General features: G+C 50.5%; 1 protein-coding gene across 2 annotated transcripts in view; it reads left to right on the top strand.

Annotated features, from left to right (window-relative positions):
• Positions 1-18,771, top strand: part of fam135b (family with sequence similarity 135 member B) — a 607,420-nt gene that overhangs the window by 137,892 nt on the left and 450,757 nt on the right. For both annotated transcript variants that reach the window (XM_072468261.1, XM_072468262.1), the window contains exon 2: positions 9,990-10,086. In XM_072468261.1, coding sequence (XP_072324362.1) covers positions 10,010-10,086 — 77 coding nt within the window. In that variant the 5' untranslated portion in view covers positions 9,990-10,009. The remainder of the gene's footprint in view (positions 1-9,989; positions 10,087-18,771) is intronic.

The raw sequence follows: 18,771 nt of genomic DNA, 5'->3' as shown, positions 1-18,771 counted from the left end.
GAACGGTTTGCGCCGATCCTGCTGCAGATCGCGGCGGGATCCGCGCAAGCGCAGTTGCGCCGGCGCCAACGAGGACATGCGCAGTGGCACTGGCGCCAACGTGCGCATGCGTAGTGGCCTCCTTCAACACGCCGGCCCCGACGCAACATGGCGCAGGACTACAGAGGCCGGCGCGTAGGAAAGGAGGCCCCCAGACACAGAGGCCAGCCTGCCGATTGGTGGGTCCCGATCGCGGGCCAGGCCACATCGAAGCCCCCCCCCCCCCCCCCCCCCCAAAGGCCTCCACCCGACCCTTACACGCCGAGGTCCCGGCGGCCCAGAGCAGGTTAGAATGGCGCCGGCAGGACTCTGCTGTTTTCTTACAGCCGCTCAGCCCATCTGGGCCGGAGAATCGTTGGGCCAGCCGCGTAGGGCGGCCCGCGACCGGCGCCGCACCAACCATGCCAGCGCCAATGGCGCTGATTCTCCGCTCTGCGGAGAATCGCGTGCCGGCGACGGGTCGGCGTGGCACGATCCGTGCGGCCCGCCGGCGATTCTCCGACCCGGCACAGGGTCGGAGAATCCCGCCCCATGGGTTTGTTGTGTTCTTTAAGTCTTCACTTTAGCTTTTCCTTGAAACTCTTCCTTTGACTGTATTATTTTTCCTACCATCAATAGACCATGGACTATTGTGTTGAGGAGATCCTTTTCTTGCATTCAGATTAATATTGGGAGATTGCAAGAAAAAAGGGAAGAGAGTGAAGATGTAACCCAAGCACAGTGGGCAAAGAACCTACTTCTTTCTGGTAAATTTTGCTGGCCCAGTTATTTGTGAACCAATTGCTTCATTGCTGACCTGCTAGATGATGTTTCTTCACTGTAATATTTCAATTTCTTGCTGTGTTTCCCTTTGTAGGTTGTACGCCAGAGAAACATACTCTGAGCCTCAGGCTGCATTACATGCAGACTGGTCAGCTGGAAGCCACATTGGCCTTTTTGGTGAGATTGTTGGAGTTAGGACACATTTCTTCTGAATTTCTGCTCCCACTATTCCTGACAGTTCAGTTTGGACCTGGAGATGGATTCAGTTATGGTTTTCAATGGGGAATTGGATTAACACTTGAAGATAAGCAAAATGAGTACATTTACAGGGAAAGGGGAGGGGGGTGGGGCCAGCTAAATGTGTGTGAACTTGATGTGCTGAATAACTTCCTTCTGTGCTGTGACCGGTCGAATGGAATATAAATGTGAACAAAGATCATTTATGTTTGAAGTTTGCATATAATATGCTTATTTCGATTCGTTATTATGATGGGTACAGTAAGCGTCTGCCAGAAACAAATTATATCTGAAAAATATTATAGCACAGTGGAAATAATGATCTTTAGACTTCCATGCTATTTGCCGATGCTGAGGCAAATATGTAGTAAATCATTAATCGGCTTATGGAAAACAAGAGACCAGATTGTCAGGCAGATAGAATTTACAGTGCAGAAGGAGGCCATTCGGCCCATCGAGTCTGCACCGGCTCTTGGAAAGAGCACCTTACTTAACCCCACACTTCCACCTATCCCCGTAACCCTGCAACCCCATCCAAACTAAGGGCAAGGCCAATCCACCTAACCTGCACATCTTTGGACTGTGGGAGAAAACTGGAGCATCAGGTGGAAACCCACGCATGCACGGGGAGAACCTGCAGACTCCGCACAGACAGTGACCCATGCGGGAATCGAACCTGGCACCCTGGCGCTGTGAAGCCATAGTGCTAACCACTATGCTACCGTGCTGCTTGTATCCCCCAGATATGATGGGCAGAATTCTCCGAGCCGAAATCGCGATCAGCGCGGGGGCGGAGAATGGGCGTTGACGCTGAAAACCGGCGCGACGGTCCTGGAGAATCGCCACGAATCGTGCGCATGCGGTCTACGCGGCGCGGGTAGGGGGCATTGACAGAGGCCCCCGTGGCGATCCTTCACCTGGGGAGGGGTGGAGGGGGAGAAACTGAGGGACGGCCAGGCCACTAATCCGCGGGCGAGTGTGATCTCGGCGGGCCTATATTTTCGGGCCATCTCCGCGTTGTGAGTCCCCCATGTCGCGCGGTGCGGCCGCCGAAGGCCACCGCCTTGTGCATGAGGGGGCTCCCGACTGGAAGTGCAGGACCCCGTATCCGCAGGCAGAGCTGCGTGGAGTACTTCGGTGCCCTGTTAGCCCCCTACAGGTAGGAGAATCACTCTGGACTTTCTTCAAGAAAGTCCAGAGCGACATGCCTGCGTTTTGATGTTGGGGTGGTGACAGAGCCCCATTATTGGAGAATCCCGCCCATGGGATGTGGAAGTGATGATCCAAAGGGAACACAACAGCAGTAATTTTGAAGGGTGCTTTACAAGTAATTTTGTGCATTTGCTTTTTATCAAACATCCTCTGCTATGGCCGTAATTCATGTTGGTCTTGGAACATTTGGATAACGGAGAAGCAACAGAGATATGTACGATCGGTGAGGCTGCACCCCAAATGGACGGCATTTGTTTGTTGCTATCCTTCCAGCTGAAAATTTAGGCAGGGTAGCCCTTCTTTAGATTTGCGGATGAACTCTGATCATCAGCTCCAGTTCACCAAGGAGGCAGTGGGGTGCGTGTAATTTGGTCTACGGCCCCCACAGGCAAGGCGTTGCCAGAGACTGTGAAGGTTACAGTGCTCCTTAGATTTTAGGCCTCAGGCTCATTCCAGGCATGCTGCCCTGCTGCCACAAAGAGGCGGTACTAAACAGTGCAGCCTTCCTTGTATTCACTGAGTACATGTTACCCATAATGACATTGGGATTGGGTATTACACCTCCATTGCGAACAACAAGGGAAAACAAATGATTGCGTTGATCTATAGAAAATCCCCATAATCATACCAGTGGGCGGAAACTTTGCAGTTGTACTTTGCAGCAGGACTTCCTGTGGTCCGGAATGCTCCTGTGTGACTCCATTATCAAGCTGAATTGATGTCTGCTGTTCTGCCATGGAAATATACACTTGGACAAGTTGAGCAAAGAGAGCCAATATAGGAATAATACAGCACAGGAGGAGGCCATTTGACGCAACATGTGTGTGTCAGCTCTTTGGTTGTACAATTTGTGAGTAGCACGGTGGCACAGTGGTTAGCACTGCTGCTTCTCAGCACCAGGGACCCAGGTTCAATTCCGGCCTTGGGTGACTGTCTGTGCTGAGTTTGCACCTCTCCCCCATGCCTGTGTGGGTTTCCTCCGGGTTCGTCGGTTTCCTCACACACACCAAAGAAGTGCAGGTTAGGTGGATTGGCCATGTTAAAATTGCCTCTCAGTGTCCAAAGATGTGATAGTTAGCTGGGGTTACGGGGAAATGGCGGCATAGTGGGCCTAGGTAGGGTGCTTTTTCAGAGGGTCGGTGCAGACTCAATGGGCCAAATGGCCTCCATCTGCACTGTAGAGATCCTATGGATTCTTTCCAGTTAGGATTCCCCCGTTCTTTAACCACAACCCTGTAAAGTATTTATCCGGTTTCGTTTTGGGAGTTACTATTGAATTGGGGAAAGGGAGACTGTGTTGAATGTGGAATCAGTATTTTCTGAGGAGTTGAGAACAGCACCAATGTGGTGAATGGGAGCAGCACATGGGAGGAGCGGCCATTAAAAGGATGAGTGAAATCCAGGGACTGAGCAAGCTGTGTGCAGGAGGGTGAGTATCAGTAAGTTATAGGATTTCTCCTACTTACATGTAAAATATTGGGGTGGTAATCTATTACTGCCAATCACATATAATCTATGAGCAGAATGCTTCCAACCCACCCACGGCGGGTTGGGTGGTGAGTGAGCGCGGAGAATATGTCGGGAACAGTCAGCAACCTGTTGGTGTAAAATCGCGTTGCAATTCTCCCTCTGGTGGGTCAGTCATCCCAGTGGCAGGTGGGGCAAACTCCTTTTGCATTCATTTACAGCCCATGAATGCTCATTAAAACAGCTGCTCACTTTTGACTGGGGGGTGGAGTGCGAGGTGAAGCCGGGGCTGGGGGTGGCCTGATGAACACAAGGGGGACAATGTGGAAGGACGGTTGTGCAAGGAGGAGGTTGGGAAAAGGGAAAACACAACGAGGCATTGTGGAAGGAGGGCTTTACGGCGGGAGATCGGGCGGGGGGTGGAAGGAGGGCTTTACCGCAGGAGATGGGGGGGGTGGAAGGAGGGCTTTACGGTGGGAGATGGGGGGTTGGAAGGAGGGCTTTATGCGGGAGATGGGGGGGTGGAAGGAGGGCTTTACGGCGGGAGATGGGAGGGTGGAAGCAGGGCTTTACGGCAGGAGATGGGGGTTGGAAGGAGGGCTTTACGGCGGGAGATGGGAGGGTGGAAGGAGGGCTTTACGGAGGGAGATGGGGGGGGTGGAAGGAGGGCTTTATGGTGGGAGATGGGGGGTGGAAGGAGGTCTTTACGGCGGGAGATGGGGGGTGGAAGGAGGGCTTTACGGAGGGAGTTGGGGGGGTGGAAGGAGGGCTTTACGGTGGGAGATAAGGGGTGGAAGGAGGGCTTTACGGCGGGAGATGGGGGGGTTGGAAGGAGGGCTTTACGGCGGGAGATGGGGGGGTGGAAGGAGGGCTTTACGGCGGGAGATGGGGGGCTGGAACGAGGGCTTTACGGCGGGAGATGGGGGGGGTGGAAGGAGGGCTTTATGGCGGGAGATGGAGGGGGTAGAAGGAGGGCTTTATGGCGGGAGATGGGGTGGATGGAGGGCTTTATGGCGGGAGATGGGGGGTGGAAGGAGGGCTTTATGGCGGGAGATGGGGGGTTGAAGGAGGGCTTTACGGCGGGAGATGGGGGGGTGGGAGATGGGGGGTGGAAGGAGGGCTTTACGGAGGGAGATGGGGGGTGGAAGGAGGGCTTTACGGCGGGAGAGGGGGGGTTGGAAGGTGGGCTTTACGGTGGGAGATGGGGGGTTGGAAGGAGGGCTTTACGGCGGGAGATGGGGGGTTGGAAGGAGAGCTTTACAGCGGGAGATGGGGGGTTGGAAGGAGGGCTTTACGGCGGGAGATGGGGCGGTGGAAGGAGGGCTTTACGGCGGGAGAGGGGGGGTTGGAAGGTGGGCTTTACGGTGGGAGTTGGGGGGTGGAAGGAGGGCTTTACGGCGGGAGATAGGGGGTGGAAGGAGGGCTTTACGGCGGGAGATGGGGGGGTTGGAAGGAGGGCTTTACGGCGGGAGATGGGGGGTTGGAAGGAGGGCTTTACGGCAGGAGATGGGGGGGTGGAAGGAGGGCTTTACGGCGGGAGATGGGGTTTGGAAGGAGGGCTTTACAGCGGGAGATGGTGGGGTGGAAGGAGGGCTTTACGGCAGGAGATGGGGGGGTGGAAGGAGGGCTTTACGGCGGGAGATGGGGGGTGGAAGGAGGGCTTTACGGCGGGAGATGGGGGTTGGAAGGATGGCTTTACGGCGGGAGGTGAGGGGGTGGCAGGAGGGCTTTATGGCGGGAGATGGGGGGGTGGAAGGATGGTTTTATGGCAGGAGATGGGGGGTGGAAGGAGGGCTTTACGGCAGGAGATGGGGGGTGGAAGGAGGGCTTTACGGCCGGAGATGGGGGTGGAAGGAGGGCTTTTCGGCAGGAGATGGGGGGGGTGGAAGGAGGGCTTTACGCCGGGAGTTGGGGGGGGGGGGGGGGTGGAAGGAGGGCTTTACGGCGGTAGATGGGGGGTGGAAGGAGGGCTTTATGGCGGGAGATGGGGGGTGTGGAAGGAGGGCTTTATGGCAGGAGATGGGGGGTGGAAGGAGGGCTTTACGGCGGGAGATGGGGGGTGGAAGGAGGGCTTTTCGGCAGGAGATGGGGGGGGTGGTGGAAGGAGGGCTTTATGGCGGGAGATGGGGGGTGGAAGGAGGGCTTTACGGCGGGAGATGGGGGGTGGAAGGAGGGCTTTTCGGCAGGAGATGGGGGGGGTGGAAGGAGGACTTTACGCCGGGAGTTGGGGGGGGGGGTGGAAGGAGGGCTTTACGGCGGTAGATGGGGGGTGGAAGGAGGGATTTTAGGCGGGAGATGGGGGGTGGAAGGAGGGCTTTACGGCAGGAGATGGGGGGGGGGGGGAGGTGGTTGAAATGTGAGGGCTCACAATGGCAAGCAGAGAGGCAAGGAGATGGATGAAAAAGGCAAACAACAAAAGGCAGAGGGAAAACCGAGGGGAAGGAAGCTGGACCCTGACAAACCTGCATAAAATTCTTTCAAACAAGGGGGTCAAAGGGATACCATCTAATTTCCTGGATGTAGTGAGCATAAGTCCAAGTGGGGCATAGACTTGGGAGGAGGACAGTTGAATTGAGGAACAGACTTCTTGATGCTGCTAACCTTTCCCCTCTTTGTTACTCTGCATGGTCTGGTAAAGACAGATGGGCTGGAGAGGGTGTCATGCGTATACTGGTCTGGTGTTTAAATATGGTGCTGGGACCTTCAAACCCATCAACTGAGGGCAGGTGGGCAGATCTGTGGCCGGCCTGCCGGGAGAGTTGGAGGGGAAGGCGCCTGTGCATAATTAATGCGGCTTCAAGCGCTGAATCCATCGTGGAATCCCATTATTCTGGGCAACGGGACAGGCCCTGCTTGTTCCGCCCGTCACTGCACTTAGTTTCAAAATGTCAGAATTCCGCCCTATGAGCCAGTTGTTCCATTCAGTATTAGGTATGCGGAAAATCTGAATTTTATGAGTTATTATTAGATTGCAGGTCACTTTTAGTAAGCTAGTATCACCTGTTGGTGGAAACAAAGCAATTCCTTTGCGAAGCCCTCACTCTTGCTCGGTTTCCCCTCTCCACCTGCTTGTAAGTGGTCTGCTGGCTCTCAGAACTCCTTGTGCAAAAGCGCAAGCAAAGATAATCAACTGCAGGAGACCCAATGTCCCTCATGCAGAGGGCTCAGGACCAGATCGCATGTGATCAGAGATCGCATGGTCAGATGTTGTGTGGTCAGGATGTCACATATTGAAACCTGCAGGAATGCCTCCAATGAGAGGTGACAACCCAACAGCACTGGCTCCAAATCGGAGTAAAATCGATTTTCAGATGAATTGTAATCATGGGCTGTAATTAGGGGCTGGTTTAGCACACTGGGCTAAATTGCTGGCTTTTAAAGCAGACCAAGGCAGGCCAGCAGCACGGTTCGATTCCCGTACCAGCCTCCCCGAACAGGCGCTGGAATGTGGCAACTAGGGGCTTTTCACAGTAACTTCCTTGAAGCCTACTCGTGACAATAAGCGATTTTCATTTCATTTCATTTCATTTTCATGACAGAAGCTCCATTTCTCAGCCTTGCTTGAAACTTGGATTTGTGACTCATTGTAATAATTGCAGTGAGTTACTATTGTAGTGAGCTACTATTGCAGTTCCAACAACACTCAAGAAGCTCAACACGATCCAGGACAAAGCAGCCAACTTGATTGGCACTCCTTCCACAAGCATTCACTCCCTCCACCACTGATACACAGTAGCAGCAGTGTGTACCATCTACAAGATGCTTAAAGGAACTTAAAAAGGCTCCTTCGGCAGCACCTTCTAACCCCACAACCACTACCATCCAGAAGGTCAAGGGCAGCATACCATCTGGAAGTCACTCACCATCCTGACTTGAAAATATATCTCCGTTCCTTTACTGTTCCCTTACTATGGGCTTCACGGTAACACAGTGGTTAGCACTGTTGCTTCACAGCTCCAGGGTCCCGGGTTTGATTCCAAACTATGGTCACTGTCTGTACTCCCCGTATCTGCTTCGGTTTCCTCCGGGTGCTCCGGTTTCCTTCCACAAGTTTGGAAAACATGCTGTTAGGTGAATTGGACATTCTGATTTCTCTCTCCATGTACCCGAACAGGCGCTGGAATGTGATGACTAGGGCTTTTCACAGTAACGTCATTGCAGTGTTAATCTAAGTCTACTTGTGATACTAATAAAGATTATTATAAAGGAACAGTGCTAACCACTGTGCTACCGTGCCGCCCATGCACCGCATGGATTGCAGCGTTCAAGAAAGCAGCTCATCACCACCTTCTCCAGGGCAATTAGGGATGTGCAACAAATGCTGGCCCACATCCTGTAAAAATGAATTACAAAATATATATCTAGGGCGGGATTTTCCAGAGTGTTCGCGCTGTCGAGGTTCACGACGGCGCGAAACGGCACCTATCCCAACCGGTTCAGGGCCCGATAATGGGCTAGGAGCGGCGCCGCGTCATTTACAAGCGCCAGGCCTTGGCGCCGCGTAAAGGTGGCGCCGCATACATGACGTGGCCGGCGCCGCATAACTGGCGTCACCTGCGCATGCGCGGGTTGGCCGGCGCCAACCCGCGCATGCGTGGTTGCCATCCTCTCCGAGTCCGCCCCGCAAGAAGATGCCAGACGGATCTTGCGGGGCTGCGGAAGAAAGGAGGTCCTCCTTCATAGAGGACGGCCCGACGATCGGTGGGCATCGATCGCGGGCCACACTCTATTTGAGGGCCCCCCCGGTTCAGGATCCCTCTCTCCCCCCCCCCCCCCCCCCCACCCCCCTCCCCGCAGGCAGCCCCCCCCCCCCCCCCCCGCAGCGTTCTTGCGCAGTTTCCACCGGCAGCGACCAGGTGTGGACGGCGCGGGGGGAACCCGCCGTTTTGAGCTGGCCGTTCGGCCCATCCGGGCCTGTGAATAGCAGCGGTGCCGGAGAATCGCCATTTTGGGTGTCTCGGGCGATTCTCCGGCCTGCGCCGCGTGGAACACGACGGGGCCGTTCTCGCCGCTTGGGAGAATCGCGAGAGGGCATCGGACCGGCGTCGCGGGAAAATTTGGCGACCCAGGCGATTCTCCCAACCGACGCGGGAGCGGAGAATCGCGCCCATTGTGCCTCCAAATGGAGCTTGCTGCCGTGCTCTGACGTGTCACAATTACAATTTAGGCTGTCGAAAACTGTTTCCTGGTAATGCCATGATAAAAACTGTGCATATAGTTTTCCTTATTTATATATAATCAGAAACACAATTCAGTTACTGATTGCAGAATCTGATGTGCAATTTGTGCCCCGTCAAAAAAGGATGGGCTCTCATGGAATCTTGAGCTTCTTAGAAACAAAAAGTGAGTAGGCACAGTTAACTCGGTCACTGTGGGGAGGCGCAGACTCTTTGAGCCGGGTACCGGCTTCAAACTGATCAAAGCGTCCAGCCCTCTTCGACTGTCATCGCAGGCACTTGTGATATTGTCGCGATCCAAATCTGTACTGAATTAGCTGATCCAAGTTCAATGCATTTTGCTTCTCTGGGCAAGCAAGGGGGATGCGGAAAACCAACCAGGCTTTCTGCTCCTATTCAGTGGTCCACATTAGAAAGTCCTTATGTGTGAACCTTGACGGAGGGCTTGCGACATCACAAACCCTCCTATTGTAGGATGTGTTTTACTGATCCCTCCCATCTGGCCTTGCACATGAAGAATGGCTACTTCTTTGAGATACAGAAAGTATTCTGATTTCTGTGCAACTTTACCATGCCATGAAAGAAGAAAATGTGTCGGAGTACTTAACCATTGTATTGGAGAGAGGGTTACATTAATGGTGCTTAGACGCAATGGTAGAATTAATGTCTTTAGTAAGAGAACGTAGTGTGTTCTGAGCAAAAAATAGAGAAACAACAAAGAAGTGATTACAGTGGTAAGTGGAGTGGGGCGATATAATGAATACCTTCGGGTTTATATGCAGCATTTTCTAATGTGATTGAAACAATAGGGCGGCACGGTGCGCAGCAGTTAGCACTGCTGCCTCATGGCATTGAGGATTTGGGTTCGATACCAGCCCAGGGTCACTGTCCGTGTGGAGTTTGTACATTCTCCCCGTATTTGCATGGATCTTACACCCACAACTCAAAGATGTGCAGAGTAGGTGAATTGGCCACATTAAATTGCCCCTTAATTGGAAAAAAAAAGAATTGGATACGCTAAATTTTTTTTTTTTCAAAGTTACTGAAACAATTCCTGGTTGTGATGTAACTTGCTTTTGGTTTCTTTACTTCCAGGTGATGCACTGGGACAGATCATGTCTGAAGTACAAGGAACTGTTGAGTTTTCTGTCGAACTGCACAAGTTCTACAATGTTGACCTCTTTCAGCGAGGGTGAGTGCTGCATTCACATGTTTATGATAATTTTGTGTTACTTGTCATGAGAAAAGCACATCAAACACCTGGATGCAGAATACACTGTTAGTAAGTAATGCCAGTAAATGTTGTGGAGTTCAATGTTGCTGGCCTTTTCCACAGGTGATCTTGCATTCAGCATTGTATCCTTACTACTGTTGTCTAATGATACAGTGCCCATAACCCACAGATGTAAAGAGAGGTTCTCCTTGTGATCAGACATATGTATTGTCATGATATTTAGATCAGCATATCATGGTGCAATCACACACACACACTGATGGACAGGTAGTTGGACCAACCAACACACACCGCAGCCAATCACCAGTGAGAGCACACTCACTATAAAACAGGGAACACCACAGTTCCCGCTCATTCTACCAGGAGATATCTCAGAGCACCGAGCTCACAGCGTGCCACTCCAAGTGCTGAGTGCCTCACTAAGATAGTGCTAGGGCTGGGTCCACAGGTTAGCTGGTGAAGTACGAACCAGAGCCAGAAGTTAATAGTTATTATTGTACAGAATAATAAAACAGTTGTACCATCTACAACCGTGTTGGTCGTTTGCGTATCAGAACACCCAACACGACATGTATTGTGTAAATTCCTCACCTAATATTGTAATTGAGTTCCCGGAAAGTGTTTCTTTCAACAAAACTATGTTAAGCGAAACAGATTTTCCCGTTGCAACCAAATTGACAGCTTTAGTTAGGACCTTTCACAAGAAGAAAAAAAACATTATGTGTATAAAACCATATTCTCGGGCCCCCTTTCTAAGGAAGGATTTGCTGGCCCTGGAAAGGGTCCAGAGGAGGTTCACAAAAATGATCCCTGGAATGAAGAGCTTGTCGTATGAGGAGCGGTTGAGGACTCTGGGTCTGTACCCATTGGAGTTTAGAAGGATGAGAGGGGATCTAACTGAAACTTACAGGATACTGCGAGGACTGGATAGAGTGGGCGTGGAGAGGATGTTTCCACTTTAGGAGCAACTAGAACTGAGGGCACAATCTCAGACTAATTGGACGATCCTTTAAAACAGAGATGAGGAGGAATTACTTCAGCCAGAGGGTGGTGAACCCATGGAGCTCTTTGCCGCAGAAGGCTGTGGAGACCAATTGGCACCCAGTTGAAGCCTCGTTGGTATGGTCAGTGCCGGGGGAATGTGACTTCAACTAGACCGTGAATATTTAAATGAGCGTAATGGCTCATTTAAAAATAATTATCAGATTGTGCAGGGTGCCACAGGTTAGATGACTCACGCCTGGCAAGAAGCCTGATTTGGGCCTCTCCCGTATTTCGCTTTGCTCTGCGCCAGGCGTTACATGTGGTAGAATCGTGGCCCAGGTTACATTTGCAGGAAAGGGTCCCCAGGTTTGAAGTAGCTGATCTCACTCAGAATGGTGGAACAGTGGCACAGTATGTCTCAATCCCCTTGGATTACTAAAGAAAAAACTGACCAGGTCTTGGCAGGCTGTCAGTAAAGATGAGGATGTAGTGAGTGAACCACAATTAACATTACAAATTTAGTTCTAAATACACAGAATTGTACCTATTCATAATTCTATTCCTACAGACTCTTGACCATTGCTAGTAAATGTTCTTTATTTCCATTTATGATGAGGATATTCTGTTTATCCATGTGATTTAATGCTGGGATTGGGGGGAGAGAGAAAGAGAGCGCATGATGGCATTAATGAATGTATTTGTCACTAGCTATTAGGTAGATTATGCTTTTTTGCTCTCTCGCTTCACCAATTCAATTGCTGCTCACATCAGTATTTAATTCTGGAAGGGAACCAATTTGAGATATGAAATGTTTGAATGGCCCTGCAGTGTTGGATAGCTGAACTGGCGCTGCAATTAGAAGATTGTTCAGGCAGCCTTTGATCTGGTCAATTCCATTTTTGCTCTACAATACTACCTAGTATCATGATCAAGTGGCCATTCTTTTTCTGTAAGATGAAACATTGTTGACAAATTATGGTAACGGCACCAATCGTTAAAAAAAACACCTGGAAGCTGTCGGGTTGCCATGCACACATGTCTGGTTTCCTCTTGCCTTTCAGGGAAGGGAATGTGCCACTTCTTGCTGGCTTTCTCTGGAGTAGACTTAGATCTACACTCCTGAGTTGCTCGTGGGCCGTGATGGGGTTGGAGTTGTTGGCAGTCAGGCTGAATGTTCTCTGAAGTGACCTGAAAAGCCACTGACCAGCACCAACATCACCAAAGACAACAAGGGTTGAAAAGTAAAAGCAGTCTTGCCAATGTCATCCCCATTCTTGAGGTTAACTTGAAGAATCAACCATTTTGTTAAGGATTTGCAGTTGCCCGCGGGAAGCCAGCCAAGATTTAGCAGTAGAAATGTGACAGTGGATTCACATTATTGAGATTTGCTTAACCTGTCTTGGGAAATGCTGATTTAGAATTTTACATTCATGAATCTAAATGTGTCAGAGTCTGTGAAGTAGATTATACAATGTTGTAGATGGAGAGTAGGCTTGATTTGGCAAATGTTCTTTGCTTTCTAATGTTCTTATACCTCTGCTTCATGGAATGTGCACATGGGGTTGTATTTAATATCTTTCCCCCACACACATCAATAATAAAATCCAAAACGTAAGGGAAAGGAATTGGTTTAGAAATTGGATCGTGCCTGAATTATTTAACCCAATAGTGCACAATGTGTTTGTATGACAAAGATCTGTCCACTACTTCAGTGGAGATATTAACCAGTTTAAAATAAATGGGTTATAATAGTTGCGTTAAACTACCAGTCAGAATTTATGAAGACATTGAGCATCTTACTGTTAAAAGTTTTTCGTAATTTCTAGATGTTGTTGTTAAAACCCAGGAACATTGGAACATGTAAGAGTCCTTCCTGTTTATTTCCTTTGCTCCCATTTCTTTTATTTTATTATTTTGGTCTATGGACTCATAATCTGGATGCATCTTTAAAAAATAACTCAAAGTAAGCCAGCCTGCTTGCCAGGACACTGTGTTCTTAGGTTTTGTACTTCGGAGAGAATAAGCCAGACTGTTCGGCACCGAGTGGATCTTAGAAAACAGGTTTGGATCAGGAATCAGTTTGATTGTTAAACTGGTGACCAGTGGGTGGCCAGGGACAGTTTTGTATCTGACGAAGGTCAGGGGTTGGTTCCTGCGTGATGCTTTCAGAGAGAATTTGGCAGAAGTGCTCAGACCTTAGACGTGAAAGGAATACACTCTCTCTCTCTCTCTCTCTCTCTCTGTCCTGCTTACTGAAGTGAAAGAACTGCTCTATTCTGAAAACAGTGAGTGCCTGGCACATCCTTTGCTGTAAACCTGAAATGATGCTGAGTCTGCAGAGAAAGTAGGCAACCTTGCCAGAGAAAACCATCTCAAGCCTAGAAGGAAGAAGTATCAAAACGAAAGCCTGAATGTCAGAAAGACAATTGACTGGATGCCATCCCTGTGCATCAAAGATCTTAATCCGTTTATTTTTATTTATTGTTTATTTCCATTTCCACCACCCTTTTTCTTCCATGCTGTGTATGTATTTGTGTGTGAGTATGTATAGAGGGTGCGGCAAGTTAGGAAGGGCATGATTGCGAAAGGGGTAGTAGTCAGTTACATTTTCTGTCCATTTAATTATAATACTCTCCATAAGAAACCCGGTGACTGTAGTTTATTGAGCTCAACTTCGGGTAGTTTACATAAAATCAAATTTCAACCTGTGTTGCGAATCCAGGTCAAGATTCACAACATAAAGGGTTGTGAATCTATGGAATTCCCTGCCCAGTGAAGCAGTTGAGGCTCCTTCATTAAATGTTTTCAAGATAAAGATAGATAGTTTTTTTTGAGAATAAAGGGTTATGGTGTTCGGGTGGGAAATCCACAAAAGATCAGCCATTAACTCATTGAATGGCAGAGCAGTCTCAAAGGGCCAGATGGCCTACTCCTGCTCCTAGTTTTTATGTTCTTAAGTCTTTATGAAAGTGGGGCTGGAATTGACCTTGCATTAGCCCAGGGTGTTGTGACAAACAATAATAGACCATTTTAGCCTCTTGAGCTTATTTCATGATTCAGTGAGATCATAGCTGATCTTTGACCTTATTCTCAAATACCCGCACTTTCCCCATATTCCTTAATACATTTAGTTAAATATAACTATCAAGCTCCTCCATGGCTCCGCCACCTGCGTTCTGTGGTCTGCCCCGCAGGTTTTATGTACCCGCCCATCCGCTCTATTGGCTGCTGGCTACGAACAGATCTTGAAACAAGTTGGTGAATGGCCTTTAGGCCTTGTGGAACCCCTCTTCCAATCCAAGGATGGTGAATTTAATTTTCTCCAGTTGGAGGAATTCCAACTGGTTGGACAGCCAGTCTTAGCTTTGGATGGATGGTGCTGCCAATCGGCAGCCGAGCAAGATTCTTTGGCGGGCAATTAGAGAGGCAAAGGCTAGGGCGTTGGCCCCTCCCCATGGAGAGTTCTGGCTGGTCTGAGACCCTGAAGACCGCCGCTTTTTGGCATGGCTCCACCCTCACCCCCACAACCCAGGACATTGTCTCGGAGAGGGCAGGCCCAAAACATGTGCATGTGGTTGATCAGGCCTCCCTGGCACCATTCACATTTGTCCTTCACCTCCATAAAGAACCTATTCATTCGGGTTCTGTGCACCACCTTTAGTTGCATTAGGCTTAGCCCTGTGCATGTGGAGGGGGAGTTTGCTTTGTTCAGTGCTTTAATCCAGAGTTCCCCCCCCCCACTTCCATCCCTAGTTCTTCTCATTTTCTCTCATCTTGTCGGGGGGAGGAGGGGGGGGGGGGGCTGCCTCCTGCAGCAGTCCGGCCAGCTCCCTTTCCCAAAATTGCCTGGGTCTAAAGGTTTCTCTACCAGTGGGTGTCTTGGTGTCGGTGGGTACGTTGTCCCTTCGGGAAAAGGTTTTAAGTTGTATATGTCTTAAATCATTTCCTTTGGGCAGATGAAACCTCTCCGTACGATCTTCCAGCGTTGCTAATTCGTCATTTGTCTTATGCCATTTTGCTGGTGGCTCCAGTATTAATGCGGAGATTTTTCACCTTTGTGGTTCGCTTTTTCATTTAGTCCTGCTGTTTGCTCCCTCTGCAGAGACTCTTTCTTAGTCCTACCTATGTTGGTTGATACCCATGTGCACCACGACAACAGGATCCTTCCCCTCCTACTCTTCTTGAGCCCTGAGGAGGTGCCAATAACCCTGGCAATGGGCAGGCAAAACCTCTTTTATGACTCGTGCTCTTGACTGCAGAGAACAATATCTACAATTGTTTCAATGGTGCTCTCTCTCACCTGTGCGGCCTTCCACCGTTGCTCCACCTGCTCTTATAAAAAGCAATGATTAAAGGACGACCACAATGTGTCTTAAAAAGTGGAGGACAGAAAAAGGGCAGTACGTCGCAGTAGCACAGCCATTAGCACTGTTGCTTCACAGCTCCAGGGTCCCAGACTTCCGGCTTGGGTCACTGTCTGCGCGGAGTCTGCACGTTCTCCCCGTGTCTGCGTGGGTTTGCTCCGGGTGCGCCAGCTTCCTCCCACAAGTCCCGAAAGGCGTGCTTGTTAGGTGAATTGGACATTCTGAATTCCCACTCAAGTGTACCCGAACAGGCGCCGGATTGTGGCGACTAGGGGATTTTCACGGTAACTTCATTGCAGTGTTAATGTAAGCCTACTATTTGTGACAATAATAAAGATTATTATTATTAATGGAACAAAGTCAAAGCACAAATAATAATCTTTATTGTCACAAGTAGGTTTACATTAACACTGCAATGAAGTTAAAGACTAATCCATTTAGAAATATTGTATCAGCAACAATTACTGTATGGGTGGGGGTGGGTTGCGATAGTGGGTGTTGGATGGTGGCAACTGGGATGCTGGTGGAGCTTGGGAAGCGCCTTGCTCCTCCTGGCTCTACAATAAGGCTTTTCTTTAAACAAAAATGTTTACACAATCTGTCACTGGTGTTCATAAGAGACGCAGATTATCACTTCGCGGAATTGTTAGCGAGGCACGCAGAGCACCTGCGTATTCATCGTTGACTAATTTTGGAAGCGGGTGCTCGATCGGGAGTTATGCTTCCTCATTAACATATTGAAGGGGACTAATGTCTGAGGATATCTAAAAGATGGTTTGGACTAAATACTCTGCTGATAGTGTATGTAGGTATATTTTGTGCCTGTTTTATATCTGAAAAATAGGTGCAGTTGATACCAATTCCCTCAATGTTAGGGAATGTAGGTAATCCTATGGAATACCGAGACCCAAATGTCTTGCCCAACTCCATAGCCTCCAACTTAGTGGAGAGTTCAGGAGGACCTCTTGATGAGAACACCAAGAGAGCACGGAGGTACATCGTCACCCAGGTGGGGTGATAATCTTCTTCCGTCCGTTAGCCCCACCGACATCAGCATAGATGAGGCCAAGGAAGGGTTATTGGCAATGAAGAAAGGGAAGGTGGCTCACAGAGATGGAATTTCCCCTGAAACCTCTTCAGTAACTAGGCCTAAAGGAACTCGAGTAGTTTGCAAAACTGACAGCAAAGCCATGGAATCAGGATGCATCCCAAAAGAATGGTGGGAGACAATGGTCTGTGCTGTACTAAAACCTTGTAAGCTGATCCATGACCCAGCAAGGTATTGGGCAATATAATTTCTGTGCATGTCTTACAAACTCCTACCATTCCACTGAGAATCAGTCCTCTTGTCGAGGCTGTGATCGTTGAACAATAAGCAGGCCTCTGGCCTGAAGCTCTTACCCTCCCAATGCACATAGAGGGCACTTTTCAGACGAAACTCAAGACTGGTGCAGCCCTTATATCATAGAATTTACAGTGCAGAAGGCGGCCACCCGGCCCATCGAGTCTGCACCAGCTCTTTGAAAGAGCACCCTACCCAAGCTCAACACGTTCACCCTATCCCCACAACCCAGCAACCCCACCCAACACTAAGGGCAATTTTGGACACTAAGGGTAATTTATCACGGCCAATCCACCTAACCTGCACATCTTTGGACTGTGGGAGGAAACCGGAGCACCTGGAGGAAACACATGCACACACCTGGAGGACGTGCAGACTCCGCACAGACAGTGACTCAAGCCGGAATCGAACCTGGGACCCTGGAGCTGTGAAGCAATTGTGCTATCCACAATGCTACCGTGCTGCCCTAAATAGATCTGTCAATGGCCCTTGCCAGGGTCTGGATTAAAGGCTTGATGCTGAAACCTGCAAGGATCATCCCTTTGCCCCAAAACGCTATGCCTGCTTTGGGTGATTCTGAGCAGTAGACGGCTATGTGTCCATCTTGGGGACAAAGTCAGCTTACCTCAATCCCTCACCAGTGGACAGCCATGAGGAGCACGACTGGCACTGACACTTTTTGTCTCCGTGAGCGACATGCCACTGGCAAAATCATGCAAATTTGCATATATGGACAATCTTTCCCTGGCAACGCAAGCAACTCCCTTTGACAAAATTGAGTCTACTTTTAGCAGTGGCCTCAACATAGTGGGCTGGATTCTCCGATTCTGGGGCTATGTCCCCACACCGAATGGTGGCGTTTTACGCCAGAGAAAATGGCATATAACGGCCAGCGATTTCCCCGTTTTGCTGGGGGCTAGCAGGACGGCAGCGTAGAGCACCCGGCTCTAGCTGCCGATATACCCTGGAGAATTGCCGGGTCCGTGGCTGCGCATGCGCATGGCGGTGGCCTGCAGCGGCTGCGCTGTGCTACATGGCGGAGGCCGCTGGCAGACCCGGCCCAAGAAATAGTTCCCCCATCCGGCCGGCTTACGTGCCCCGGACCATCCCCCCCATAGTTCTCCCAGCCCCGAATAATATCCTCCTCTATCCGCAGATCGGCCCTCCCCCGACTGTGGCGGCGCTGGACTGAGTCCACAGCCGCCACGCTGAGTTCCTGATGGGTGAGACCACATGTGTCCCACACGGTCGGGAACTTGGCCGGTCGGGGACGGAGCACCGGGGTGCGGGCCTCATGCAACGTCTGGAGGCCCGAAATGTTATTTCTGTGTCCAGTGTAAGCACCCCAGACAACGCTGCCCAGCGAGGAGCGAGATCTGCAACGGGTGCGGAAAGAAGGGCCACTTCTCTAAAGTCTGCCAGGCCCAACCTGTTTCTAAACCCAACAGCGCTGCATGTAGCCCGCGGGGACCGCCCCCATCTTCCACGTCATCCGCCACGTGCGACCCGTGGGGGCCGCCATCTTCGACACCACCCGCCACGTGCGATCCGTGGGGGCAGCCATCTTCGACGCCATCCGCAACGTGCGAGCCGTGGGGACCGCCATCTTGGAATCACCCCGCCGCCTTCCGGAACCCCTGCTCACCAGATCATACGCTGGCCTCCGCTACCCTCAATCACCCCACCCACCTTCCGAAGCCCACCTCCATCACCCTCGACCAATCTCGACCTCATCACCTCACTAAATCCATGATGGCCGTCTGGATCAACAGCCACGAGACGACCTGCCTCTTCGACACCGGGAGCATGGTGAGTTTCATTTACGCAGATATGGTGCGACGCCGCTCCGCGACCCAGAAAATCTCCCTGGCTTCCGAATCCCATTCCGTGGAAGTCCGTGGGTACTGTGACGCAACCTTTACAGTACGGGGCGTTGAGTACAAAAACTTCAAA

The sequence above is a fragment of the Scyliorhinus torazame genome, chromosome 11 (assembly GCF_047496885.1).
Source record: "Scyliorhinus torazame isolate Kashiwa2021f chromosome 11, sScyTor2.1, whole genome shotgun sequence".
Lineage (NCBI taxonomy): Eukaryota > Metazoa > Chordata > Chondrichthyes > Carcharhiniformes > Scyliorhinidae > Scyliorhinus > Scyliorhinus torazame.
The sequence above is the reverse complement of the archived record's forward strand: the minus strand, read 5'-3'. Positions and strand labels throughout refer to the sequence as shown.